The sequence below is a fragment of the Periophthalmus magnuspinnatus genome, chromosome 10 (assembly GCF_009829125.3).
Source record: "Periophthalmus magnuspinnatus isolate fPerMag1 chromosome 10, fPerMag1.2.pri, whole genome shotgun sequence".
In the NCBI taxonomy this organism is placed as follows: domain Eukaryota; kingdom Metazoa; phylum Chordata; class Actinopteri; order Gobiiformes; family Gobiidae; genus Periophthalmus; species Periophthalmus magnuspinnatus.
Genome location: NC_047135.1, coordinates 11,059,319 through 11,073,383, shown reverse-complemented (window position 1 = coordinate 11,073,383; position 14,065 = coordinate 11,059,319). Strand labels below are relative to the sequence as shown.

The window sequence follows — 14,065 nt, the reverse complement described above, 5'->3', positions numbered from 1 at the left end:
ACAAGCATGGAAGTGTAATTTTAAAATGAAACAATGCATCATACATGTAGGCCCTAACGTGTTCACTGATCATATTTATAAGGTCTACAAGCCATTTTGAAATAGCTATACCCAAACTATATTCAAGGTTTCTAGACTCACAGAAGCAATTGCCACAAATATAAACAAAGCCATAGATCTAATGACGACAAGAGACATCTTCAATATGAATATCCTTATTACTATATTCAAGGTTTCTAGACTCACAGAAGCAATTGCCACAAATATAAACAAAGCCATAGATCTAATGACGACAAGAGACATCCTCAATATGAATATCCTTATTTACAGAGTGGGACTGGAAACGTGTTCATTTATGGTAAATAGACTACTAGCCTACATTTTGTAATGTTTCATATCTTTCAATCATTTATATTGGGGAATTCTTGTATAAAACAGATACACACTTCAATATATTCCAAATTGAGAATAAAATATTGACACTTTACTTTAGACATCTAACCAGTAGAGACATCTTATGCCTTTTCCTTGATTTGGTTGTTTTGTTATCCACATTTATATTGACGAGGTAATGTGGGTGAAGCGTCTTGCCTCCGAACACAAGAGTTTCCACTAGAGCCACTGCTGTCCCACTACAGCACCAAGCGCGCTTAGCTTCCTAGATCAGGCTTTAAGCAAACGACCAAACAAGCACATTGTTAAAACACAGCATAAATAAGACCTGCTTAGGACTCTTCGTGTTTGTCCATTACAGATGTTCACCCCATTCACCTGTTCTTAAATTCGGTTCTGCTGTTTACATAAGAATAATCAAATGTGGCAGAAAATGAACAGCAATATAAAACCAAAATGAAAACAGAATGGTGTATAGATTTAATGTTTGGTTGCATGCAATATTTCAACAATAGTGTACAGCAGTGGCACTCTTGACCTAATGATTATATCTGAACACCAACATTTGATAAGCAGCATCAATTTTTTATATATATATATATATATATATATATATATATATATATATATATATATATATATATATATATATATATATATATATATATATATATATATATATATATATATATATATATATATATATATATATATATATATATATATATACACACACATCAGTTTAATATATATGCGAATTTGTACTGTAACGAAATGTATCACACAAAAATGTATTTTATGAGGGACAGCACCAAAGATTTGTCTTCACTTTTACAACTTAGCGTGAAAAAATGCCAATGAATTATACAATACATAAAAGGTTCTTTGTCCCAAAATATACATAGAGAATACCCTGCCTTTTGGTAGAAACAAATAGGAAGAATTACAATAAAATCAATATAAAAAGGCTTTAACGTATAGCAGCATTGCGCTTAATAAATTATCAAATCCTTAAAAATCATCATGCTGGGGCAATAGAAGTGCTGATAAATCCAGGGCTATCATGATGTTTCATGCATTTAAACCTTTTCGTGATGGTGCCAGAGCTAAATTGTTGTCTGAAGCTTAACAGAGGCTGAATGAACAATTTACGGTGTATTAACGGAAAAGTACAGTCATAAAATAAAATAGCTGCAAAAGAAAATGTTGTAAAACTGGTGTGGTTTTCATGCCTTGTACTTCTCCTTCCCCATATCACTAATTACACAGATATGCTGAAACAGAAAATAATAACAGCACATTAAAAGTTGAAATGACAAAAATACATGTGTTAATGCATTTTAGGGCATAATTTTATATTGGCAAGAGTCAACTATGATTAATATACAGCAAAAATAAATACAGCAGGAGTATAGTAAAACTGATAGAAGTGAAGCAAACGACGAAATTTAAATCTGTCAAATGGACAAATCGTTGTAGGAGTGAAGACGTTTCGCTGCTCATCCAAGCCGATGATAGAAGTGAACAATTAATTTAAAAAAATCTAAATAAGGGCACCAGTAGGACTCTTTAAATTCAACCAAGTTACCGCAATTTCACTACTATAGTGAGTGTTGTATGGTATTAAACTTCTCCATCTTGCATTTAGTCAACAACAGATTTAATTGCTTATTTTTAAAAACCTGCACTCTTACTGAGAGTGGGAGTACTTCGCCAGACACACACCTTTAAACCAACAACCAATGACCAGTAGAGTTGTTTACTTACATTTAAATCTCTAAAGTACTCGTTGTAGTCAAGTGCATATCCCACCACAAATTTGTCTGGGACTTCAAATCCAACATCTGTAAAAACAAGACAAAAAAAAATAAAAATAAAAATAATAACAATAAATAAATTAAATGCCATATTGAATATTCTGAACTCACAGTCAGGTCTGTAGCCAACACTTCTCGGCGTCCTCTTTACTAACAAACTAAACAGAGGGAAAATTTCATAAAAAACAAAATAAAGACACTGAAATAGTTAATAAGAGGGTTGTCACTGTACATGACTTTAAAAAGTGTTTTTGTTATCATTGTGGTATTGAAAGTGATTGAATAATGTTATTTTATAATATTTTTTTCATTATTAGGAGCCTTACCTTGCTACTTTAACCATTTTAGGATTGTACTGTTTAAGAAGTTGAAGTAATGTCTTCATCGTCTTTCCTGTGTCAATGATATCCTACAAGAACAATTAAGCTCAAATCCAAGTTTTATCAAGAACTTCAAAATACTACCAAAAAAAAAGTTTACTTACCTCTACAATCAAAACATTCTGTGTGGGAAAAGAAATGTTATTAATAATAAACACATTTCATTTATAGTGTAAAATGGGGAAAGACAGTTATGTTTTACAATGTAACTGAGCAACACCAGACAATATGAAGCCATATTCAAAGTTACAAATGTAAATATGGTTCAATGAATGGATGCCTGCCAGAGACATTCAGTGCTTTCAGCACTGCCCTCTGGCAGTTAGGAGTGATGAAGTAGCACAGAGAATCTTACTTTTCCTGTTAACGTTGAAAGATCATCTCCACCAATTACTTTTATTTCACCTGTCGACTGATCATTCTGCAAGGACAAAAATATTCTTAGGACATTAAATTTCTATTATAAATCATATATGAAGGGGTGGGCAAAATAGCGAATGGCTCCACTGCAATTGGTTACATACACTCACTCAGAGGCTGAGTGATGGAAGGAGTGGGTCTGTGTTTCAGCATAGAGCTACAATAAACAGGTAGGCATTGAATCGCAGTAAAACAATCTCTCCAAAATTGGCTCTAGCCTGGCAGAAGCCAGATTGATATGTGTATCATTCTTGATTTGAGGTGTACACATTATTAATCTGGGATTTCTCCCATTGAAAGTGATTGGGAAAAGGTGGAATGTTTAGACAAATTAAAGCTAACGGGATGAAGCGTCACAACTGCGAAGCAAGCTGAGAAATCAAACTTGTTAAATCCAGTTGAGAGAAAAGCACATATGTCTCTCCCGTCCACATATGCACAAAGAGCTTTCCACTGCCCTTTCTTCAACATACATCCGTGTCACCATGTTTGTCTTGGTTTGTTTGGTGTCAGCCCAAACCAAAATGCTGCCCTGAGATTGGACTGGTCATACTGTGGCTTGAGCCCAAACACAGACACAGGAGAGGTTCAAGATGGATAGTTTTGAGAGCTTGAACTCACAAATATCACAGGAATCCCTCTCGCTGTACAGAATGGAATATTGCCCACCCCTATATTATACTACAAACAGAATGATTTAACGCAGTATTAGGGCTGTAGGTCTTTAATTTTTTTAGTCGATTCATTGATTAGAGTCTAAATTGATGAAAATTTGTATTCATCGGCAAATTTTTATTTAGATTATAAGGATTTATATGCCCCTCCCCGAACCGCCACCTTAACGTGGTGGAGGGGTTTGAGCACCCGAATGATCCTGGGAGCTATGTTGTCGGGGGCTTCATGCCCCTGGTAGGGTCACCCATGGCAAACAGGTCCTCGGAGACGGGTCTGACTAAGAGCGGTTCAGAAGCCCATCATGAATAGAGAAACAACGAGGCCAGTTACGTCGCCCGGACTGGCGTTACCGGGGCCCCACCCTGGAGCCAGGCCTGGGGTGGGTGCTCGGCAGCGAGCGCCTGGTGGCCGGGCCTTTCCCCACGGGGCCCGGTCGGGCCCAGCCTGAAGAAACGACGTGGGGCCGTCCTCCCGTGGACCCACCACCTGCGGGAGGAGCCATGAGGGGCGGGTGCGGAGAGATCCGGGCGGCAGTCGAAGGCGGGGACCTCGACGACCGGATCTCCGGACATGGAGACTAGCTCTGGGGACATGGAATGTCACCTCGCTGGGGGGGAAGGAGCCTGAGCTTGTGCGGGAGGTTGAGCGTTACCGGCTAGATATAGTCGGCCTCACCTCCACGCACAGCTTGGGCTCTGGAACCCAACTTCTTGAGAGGGGTTGGACTCTCCATTTCTCTGGCGTTGCCCGCGGGGAGCGGCGGCGAGCTGGTGTGGGCTTGCTCATTGCCCCACAGCTCAGCCGCTGCGTGTTGGGGTTCACTCCGGTGAACGAGAGGGTCGCGTCCCTGCGCCTTCGGGTCGGGGACAGGTCTCTCACTGTTGTGTCGGCCTACGGGCCAAACAGCAGTGCAGAGTACCCGGCCTTCTTGGAGTCCCTGGGAGGGGTACTAGACAGTGCACCAACCGGGGACTCCGTTGTTCTCCTGGGGGACTTCAACGCCCATGTGGGTAACGACAGTGACACTTGGAGGGGCGTGATTGGGAGGAACGGCCTCCCCGATCTGAACCCGAGCGGTGTTTTGTTATTGGACTTCTGTGCTAGTCACAGCTTGTCCATAACAAACACCATGTTCGAGCACAAGGGTGTCCATCGGTGCACATGGCACCAGGACACTCTAGGTCGGAGGTCGATGATCGACTTTGTTGTCGTGTCATCTGACCTCCGACCACGTGTCTTGGACACTCGGGTGAAGAGAGGGGCTGAGCTGTCAACTGATCACCACCTGGTGGTGAGTCGGATCCGCTGGCGGAGGAGGAAGCCGGACAGACCTGGCAGGCCCAAGCGCATTGTGAGGGTCTGCTGGGAACGTCTGGCGGAGCCCTCTGTCAGGGGGGTCTTCAACTCCCACCTCCGGGAGAGCTTCTCCCTGATCCCGGGGGAGGTTGGAGACATGGACTCCGAGTGGGCCATGTTCTCCACCTCTATTGTCGATGCGGCTGCTCGTAGCTGTGGTCGTAAGGTCTGTGGTGCTTGTCGCGGCGGCAATCCCCGAACCTGGTGGTGGACACCGGAAGTAAGGGATGCCGTCAAGCTGAAGAAGGAGTCGTATCGAGCCTTGTTGGCTCGTGGGACTCCTGAGGCAGCTGATGAGTACCGGCGGGCCAAGCGTGCCGCGGCTCGGGCAGTCACAGAGGCAAAAACTCGGGGTTGGGAGGAGTTCGGGGAGGCCATGGAGGAGGACTATCGGACGGCCTCAAAGAGATTCTGGCAAACCGTCCGACGCCTCAGGAGGGGAAAGCAGTGCTTCACCAACACTGTTTACAGTGCGGGTGGAGAGCTGCTGACTTCGACTGGGGATGTTGTCGGGCGATGGAAGGAATAGTTTGAGAATCTCCTCAATCCCACTGTCACGTCTTCCGAGGAGGAAGCAGAAACTGGGGACCCAGAGGCGGACTCGTCCATCACCCTGGCTGAAGTCACTGAGGTGGTTGGCAAGCTCCTCGGTGGCAAGGCTCCGGGGGTGGACGAGATCCGTCCTGAGTACCTCAAGTCTCTGGATGTTGTGGGACTGTCTTGGCTGACACGTCTCTGCAACATCGCGTGGCGGTCGGGGACAGTACCTGTGGAATGGCAGACCGGGGGTGGTGGTCCCTCTGTATAAGAAGGGGGACCGGAGGGTGTGTTCCAATTACAGGGGAATCACACTCCTCAGCCTTCCCGGTAAGGTCTATTCCAGGGTACTGGAGAGGAGAATCCGACCGATAGTCGAACCTCAGATTCAGGAGGAGCAGTGTGGTTTTCGTCCTGGTCGTGGAACACTGGACCAGCTCTATACTCTCCATCGGGTCCTCGAGGGCTCATGGGAGTATGCCCAACCAGTCCACATGTGTTTTGTGGATCTGGAGAAGGCATTCGACTGTGTCCCTCGTGGTGTCCTTTGGGGGGTGCTCTGGGAGTATGGGGTCCGGGGCTCTTTGCTAAGGGCTGTCCGGTCCCTGTATGACCGGAGCAGGAGCTGTGTTCGCATTGCCGGCAGTAAGTCAGACCTGTTCCCAGTGCATGTTGGACTCCGCCAGGGCTGCCCTTTGTCACCGGTTCTGTTCATTATATTTATGGACAGAATTTCTAGGCGCAGCCAGGGGCCGGAGGGGGCCTGGTTTGGGAACCACAGGATTTCATCTCTGCTGTTTGCAGATGATGTTGTCCTGATGGCTTCTTCGAGCCAGGACCTGCAGCAGGCACTGGGGCGGTTTGCAGCCGAGTGTGAAGCGGCTGGGATGAGAATCAGCTCCTCCAAATCCGAGGCCATGGTTCTCGACCGGAAAAAGGTGGTTTGCTCTTTCCGGGTGGGTGGTGAGTCTCTGCCCCAAGTGGAGGAGTTCAAGTATCTCGGGGTCTTGTTCACGAGTGAGGGAAGGATGGAGCGTGAGATTGACGGGCCGATCGGTGCAGCGTCTGCAGTGATGCGGTCGCTGTATCGGTCCGTTGTGGTAAAGAAGGAGCTGAGCCGGAAGGCGAAGCTCTCGATTTACCGGTCAATCTACGTTCCTACCCTCACCTATGGTCATGAGCTTTGGGTAATGACCGAAAGGAGAAGATCGCGGATACAAGCGGCTGAAATGGGCTTCCTCCGCAGAGTGGCCGGGCGCACCCTTAGGGATAGGGTGAGGAGCTCGGTCACACGGGAGGAGCTCGGAGTAGAGCCGCTGCTCCTACACGTTGAGAGGAACCAGCTGAGGTGGCTCGGGCATCTGCTCAGGATGCCTCCTGGACGCCTCCCTAGGGAGGTGTTCTGGGCATGTCCCACCGGGAGGAGGCCCCGGGGAAGACCCAGGACACGCTGGAGGGACTATGTCTCTCGGCTGGCCTGGGAACGCCTTGGGGTCCCACCGGAGGAGCTGGAGGACGTGTCCGGGGTGAGGGAAGTCTGGGAGTCCCTGCTTAGACTGCTGCCCCCGCGACCCGGCCCCGGATAAGCGGAAGAAAATGGATGGATGGATGGAGGATTTATATGGGACAACAACAGAAAGGAGAATTTAGTAAGTTAGTTGAAAATGTGGTATTGTTAGTATTTATAATAAAGACAGATTAAACTCATGATTCACAAGTTTAATCTGTCTTTATATAAATACATTGTTTCCTTATACTTCTTCTGCAGATACATAGGCATACGTAATAGTTTTGCCACACCTGCTTTGTCGTCAACTAATCGATCTGCAGGAAACATCGTTAGTTGACCAAGAATTTCTTTAGGTGACTACAGCCCTACACAGTATGGTATTTACATAGTAGCTCTTGAGGCGTATGAAGTCTACAGTCATGGGATAGAGCGGTCGCTGTTTTCGGTTCAGGGCCCTTGATGTAGTCTAGCAGATCAGCGAAGAACTTGTACCCTCCTTTAAGCACGCACAGGGCGACGATGTGGTGACCACCCATCTCCTTCATGATCTCACGTGCCAACCTCTCCGTCCTGCACACGAGGAGAGGAAACAGGAAACACATGAGGAGAAGAGACAGGAAACACATGTGTCATTGCAATATGGTTGGGCCAATGGAGTGATAATGTAATGATGATGTCTAAGATAAGAGAACCTTTATTTGTTCCACAATTGGGACATTCTAGTGTTGCAACACAGAAATAAAACAGCAAGAATAGTAAAAAATTAGTCAAAAATCAAGAGCCATTATGCACAGTAAGTGGCTATGACTATGATGTTAAATAAATTGCAGGTAAAGTGACTTCAGTGTACTATGATTTAGCAGTGCTCCAGAAAATTAAAGCATTAAACTGAATATAATAATAACTAATGTAATTGACATTGTATTTAGTACAAGGCTGTCATAGTAATGCATTCCTTCCTAATCAGTGTTGCTTTTCAATTTTTTCAATTATTTGTTTTGAATTCTTAATTGCTATGGCAACAGTGATTGATTTTCATCACTCTGAGACCCATGGATAAGGACTACAATTTACTCATAAGCCCTCCCCAAAATCCCCTCAGACTCAGTATTTATTACCCTGCCGCCGCTGGGACATTTGGGGTTGACAGAGTAGTTTCAGTTTCTGTGACTCAGCAGAAGTTTCCGTTTCCTTATGTCTGAGTCAGCCCCATTGCTCAAAAAGGCTTTCAGTACAGAGGGGTAAAAGGCAGGATTTGAATAACAGTTTTTTTTGTGGCTGGGTTTCCAGATTATCGTATAACAGTCAATACTTATATAATATATTTAAATGAAGACTCAAAATCCTGTGATGTCCCTGTTTACAGATGGCTTCACCTGTCGAGTATGAGTCCATGTGGGATATAGACTCGCTCCAGGTCTCCGGCGTAGTGCTTTGGTATGCAGAAGAGGTCGAGGTCATAGCCTTGCTCTTCATCGCTGATCTGCAAATAAACCGAACACATACAGATTTAACGATGGGTTAACCAAGACTGTGGAACTACTGATACAAGGGATAAGACAGAGGACAGGGTTGGCTGCAATATGCAGCAATGCCCCATTTCACACTAACAGTAACAGTGGGTCATTGTTGAAGGTAACAGCTGTATATATTTTTTTATTACGAATAAATAAGGATAGCATTTATGAGCAATATGATCAATTCAGCATGCTTATATCTTATCAGGGGAGAAAATAAAACCAAGATGTATTATTACTACCATGACAGTTCTATGTTTGGAATGAGCATACATAATGGGTACCACAGGATACTGTTGCAATGGGGACAGACAGACAAGCTGATGCTGCTACTGGGGTTGTCAAAAAAAATCTCAAAAGCAAGATACCAAGATACCAAGATTAATCAATACTTATTGTCATTATCATTATAATCATTCTCATTCGCAATAATAATAATAATAATAATAATAATAATAATAATAATAATAATAATAATCTAGCTGAACATTATTGTAGTGCAGATCCAAGTTTACGCCGGAAGCTTGGAGAAGGGAAACAGTCGGGGCTTGTCGAACCAGGAGGTCACAATTTAATGCCTCAAGCATCGAAGACTCTGATTGTAAACAAGAGAGATGATCTGAAGCACCTATGCTGTGTGCCCGTAGCTAGCTTGCTGGACAAGTAGCAATAGCAGCAGCAGTCACTTTGTATTGTGGTGTCCAATGATATACACGGATCTTTCCAGAGTCAGATGTGATTCTTTGAAGGTTGAACAGTGAACTGTGTCAATATTGGGGACATGCTCTAGCATAATTAGTGTAAGACCACATTGGCAATATTAAAACATATATAAAACTTTGTGTTTTGAAATTACATGTAGAGTTTATTTATTCTCATTCTATGTATTGAAATTGGTATTGTGTATGAAACATTTTCCTTCATATCCGAACAGTTTGAAATTTCAGTATTGTGACACCACTAGCTGCTACAATTTCACAAAGTGAAGTTTGAAGCCAGACAGGTATTCACTATTTTTCAGTTCTAATATTTTAAAAGAGTACGTGAGGTGAGGTGACAGAAAAATAAATCTAGATTAAATTAAGTATTATCTCATAAACATGTCTATGTCTATGTCAGTCATCCAGGTAGGATCCATAGCTAAAAACTGCAACTCTATTATCCATCATCTATCCTTGTAATTAATAAATGAACAAAAACAAAACATATGCCCCGAAGGTAGTAATAGTTTTAGATTTAATAAATTGTTACCAGACCTGAAACATGAGAAGACGTAGGAAGAGGAAGCAATTAAATAAATCTGTGTCCAAAACAATGGTTACTATTGGGAAGGTTTAATGCAGTTAATGATTAAAATGGCATTAACAAGGGCAAGGGAAAGTGCACTAAAGAGCACTGAAGCAGCAGACATTTTATTGTAGTGAAAGTGACATGACCCTGAACTCAGACAGTAACCAGAATCATGTGACAGAGAAAGAACAACAGTCTCAGCTAAAAGATAAGAAAAAATACTCAGGTCTAGAGCCACAGATGTGTGTCAAAGGGATTATTTAGTGCGGAATATTGTAAAATGTCCTTACAAGGGCTGCACAATATATTGCAAAAACATCTCTGTATCGCAATATTGGCTGATACAATAACCAATATAGCAAGAAAGTTAAATATATCGCAACAACACAAATATCTACATTTCACAGAAATTTAGTTTTTAAAATTCACAAAAAGGCAGATTATTTTCCTTACTTGGGTAAATCTTGTCTCTGTTAAAGGTAAAAATTTAATCCTGTGACCTGTTATAATGTTACTTCCTCAAAAACATACCTGGAGTGTTTTTGTTTCATTCACACATTTGAGTTTGAGTTTATTATTAGTCTGTCTACATTTCAAAAGATCAAAATGCTCCGTTCAACCTTGTGATGTTATGTAGCAACAGTTTTCAAGTTTACCTTTATTCCAAACAGAATCGACAATTACAGGGCTGAAATTATCCAAATTATTCTAGTGAAGGTGTATGGAGTTTAAAAACACAATGGAGCACTTTCTGCATTACCACATGACATCACAAGGACATCACAAGGTTTGTTTGAGAGAAGAACTCAGCCTAAATATGCAGGGTTTGTGTGTTAAACATCTGTGACTGAAACAAAACACAACTGCAAGTATGTTTGTGATGAGGACAACATGAGAACAACATTAAAACATAGATCAGAAAAGAGCTTTTTGCCAGTTTTAATAATAGGATTCTGTTCAAAGTTCACATTTTAAACACATCCAGAAGAATTGACAAGACTGAAATTTGAAGTGACAAACTAATACAGATCTTGTGCAGATCTAAACTACAGTTTTTATGTAGAAAAGATGGGATATTTTGTGTTTGTCAAGGAATTTATGGTACTTTTGCCAAGTTGCAGCCTTTGTGATTTGCTAATTGCATTCATTCAAATTGAGATTTAAATTAGATTGCGATTAATCATGCAGCTCTAGTTAGAGCAAGGGATATGGGTCAAAGAGTCAGGGTTAGCACAGATATATTGTGTAACACTCTTACGCACATATTATTATTTAACTTAAAGGCCTGCAAATATGAGTTTCTATACATTTGACCCAGATAAAGGTAAATTGATGCAGCCTGAGGAGATCTGATAGAAATAAAAGAAATACCACTCAGGTCTAGAGCCATAATGTGTAAAAAGGTTAGTTTAGTGCAGAGGATTGTATAATATTCTTCGGCAACTTATGATTTCCTGTTTTATGTTTAACTAATAAGAAGACGGCAGACAGCAGTATTAAAGTTTCAAATGCCATCGGTGTAGGGTTAGTCATTTCACACATTGTGAAAAGCCTGTGAATATGAGATTAATTATTTGACTCAGATGACATTAAAGTGAGGAAATCTTCATAAAAAAAGATTGTCATCAGCTAGGTACAGATATGGTATGACTTTATTACATATGTTTTAATAAATCATTTTAATTTGCACTGTACTGCGCACGTAAGTAATGAAGTAGTATCTGTTTTACCACTGTATCCATTTGTTGCTTTTAAAATGTCTATGGGGGTTCTGTGTAAATTACGTTTGAGTTGACATAACAAATGATGACATCAATTTGAGTGAAGTTTAAAACATAACTAAAACTGCACAGGACAATACGTCATTCAATTTGACAAAAAATTGGCTAATTTGACCAGTGATGCAAAAATTAAATGTTAGTGATTTCCCTATTTCAATTCAAGAAGAACTAAAGTAAAAACACATTTTAAAACCACTTACAGATTAATTAACATCTCCCAATAAACATATGAAATGCATTCTGTCGCGCCATATGGTGGTCGTTAACACAATACAATCTCTTACCTCCCAATTGAGTCAAAACTATATTCAGTCTGTTTAGTCAAAATAACGGACAACAAGCAGCAGATGTCTTCTCTGCTCTTTAAGGTCCTGTTTGAAAAGTTAAACATGGACAAACAGGACCAACTGGACTGGGGTCAGTCTAAATTTGACCTATAGGTTTTAGTGATAATGAAAGTTCATATTTGATAATATTTTACAGCAGGCAGGAACCCACAACTAACAGCCCCATTAGCCTCATTAACAATAACAAACCCATTATAACAAGCATTTACATTTCTTAAAGGTGCACTATGTAATTTTTATTGTGCCTGAAAGCATTTGATTAATTACAGCTGGGTTTATTGCTCAAAAATATCTTGTAAAACATTCATTGCAAGAAGTAACAGTGGTATTACAATACAATTTTTAGAGGTGGGATATATATTGAAAAATGGATAATATTGTAAAATGAGAATATTCAATTCTGTTCATCCCTAATTACAACCGCACAAACTTGTTCTGTATGACCTGTGCATTTCCTACATTTGCTACAGTAACCTACTTAATATATTTTACACCAAACCAATTTCCTTTGGTGAAACTTAAGCCACATCCCATTTCTCTAGGTCTTGGTAGAGACTTTCTGGTATAAAACTTTTGCATGATCAACAATACAAAATGTTATCTGTGTGATTAAACTGTTGTTAAAATCACTGGGTTTGTAATACACATTTTTGACTCTCCCAGGTGAACCTCAATAAACACATTTCTTTCTGTATCTAGATAAAGTTTTACACAATTTTGACACTTTAATACATTCCCAAAATGTTACTTGGGTTGTCCACATTGGATTTGGAGTTAAAGGTGAACTGTGTAACTTTTATGGTGGTAGGGGGATCCATCACCTGCTTGTCTTCATGGAGATGTTATTGCTTTGCCTAAAGTGTTCCACAGTATGGCATTAAACTTCTCCAAGGAGAGAAGCAGGTGACACACCAGGCTTACAGGTCAGATCTGTAAAGATTCAACTTTGTTTTATCGCATGCCCTTATTTTTATTTTATTAAAGTTTATATTATTATTCTTTAAAGTTGCACTATAATGCCAAAACAAGTTACTGGTTAGTGAATTTTGTTCACTGGCAATGGCAATAAAACTTATTTATCTTTATTTATACAGGGAGATCCCAATGAGAGCATCTTCTTTTCATGGGTTCCCTCTTTATATACAGAAAAATATAAAATAAATTAATAAATAACTATATAAATTTAAATGTGTGAGTATAAATGTTCTGATTCTCAAGTTATTTTTGAGCAATCTTTTACACAAATAACCTTTTGTTTTTAGATTGCTTCTCAGAGTAAACCAGAATTTACATGAGAAATTCAACACTGAATGCAAGAAGCTGAAACAAATCGTAAAGTTATAGTAAAGAATAGATGTTTCATTGCATGCCTGCTCTACTTACATAATCCGTTGCGTCTGGAGTTTTATGACCATAGATTTTGCAATACGGCGATTATGTACCAAGATATTGAGGTTATTCTAACTTGATCCTAAACCAAACACATTGAATATTGAACAGTAATCATTTCCAATATATTACAGTTGAAATCACATCCTCTGGTTTCTCTTCGTTCATTGTCATGTACGCGAAACGTGGGCAACTCGTGTTTAGTCTATTCAACCACAGGCCACGCTACAGAAAGCATCGTCACACAACAACACAACTTAAGGTATTTCAATTTTGTAATGATCTATACCAGCGATCAAAAGTAGAGGAATTTAACAGAAGTAGACAGCTGCAAGCATAGACCAAATCATTTCATAACCACCCGCTATTTGTAGAAATACAAAAATATACTTACAACAACACAGGAGCTGGAGGTCGCCATGTCGTTTACGTGACCTCAGCCGTGAAATGTATATGAAAAAGATTAAAAACGTGGTTGTTTAACAGTTTACGTCTATCCTTTACTCTTGTGATTGTTGTGGGCACATGGAAAATGCTAGCTGTGATCAGAGAGGGTTTTTCCGGGGCTGTAGCAGTGGGCGAGCTCGGGCGAGCGGCTTCTACTGGAGCTCCAGGAGCGTTTACTGTAGGATGTGACGGAAGACTCCTCCGAC

At 41.0% G+C, this 14,065-nt stretch overlaps 1 protein-coding gene across 1 annotated transcript; it reads right to left on the bottom strand.

The window, feature by feature from the left end:
* Nucleotides 1–1,529: 1,529 nt before the first annotated feature.
* On the bottom strand, nt 1,530–14,018 carry hprt1 (hypoxanthine phosphoribosyltransferase 1). Its single transcript, XM_033974439.2, is given in 10 exon segments — nt 1,530–1,667; nt 2,161–2,237; nt 2,322–2,368; nt 2,537–2,619; nt 2,695–2,712; nt 2,946–3,011; nt 7,474–7,542; nt 7,544–7,658; nt 8,465–8,571; nt 13,807–14,018. Coding segments are annotated over 10 exon segments (657 nt in total). The 5' UTR covers nt 13,834–14,018; the 3' UTR covers nt 1,530–1,619.
* Nucleotides 14,019–14,065: the final 47 nt, after the last annotated feature.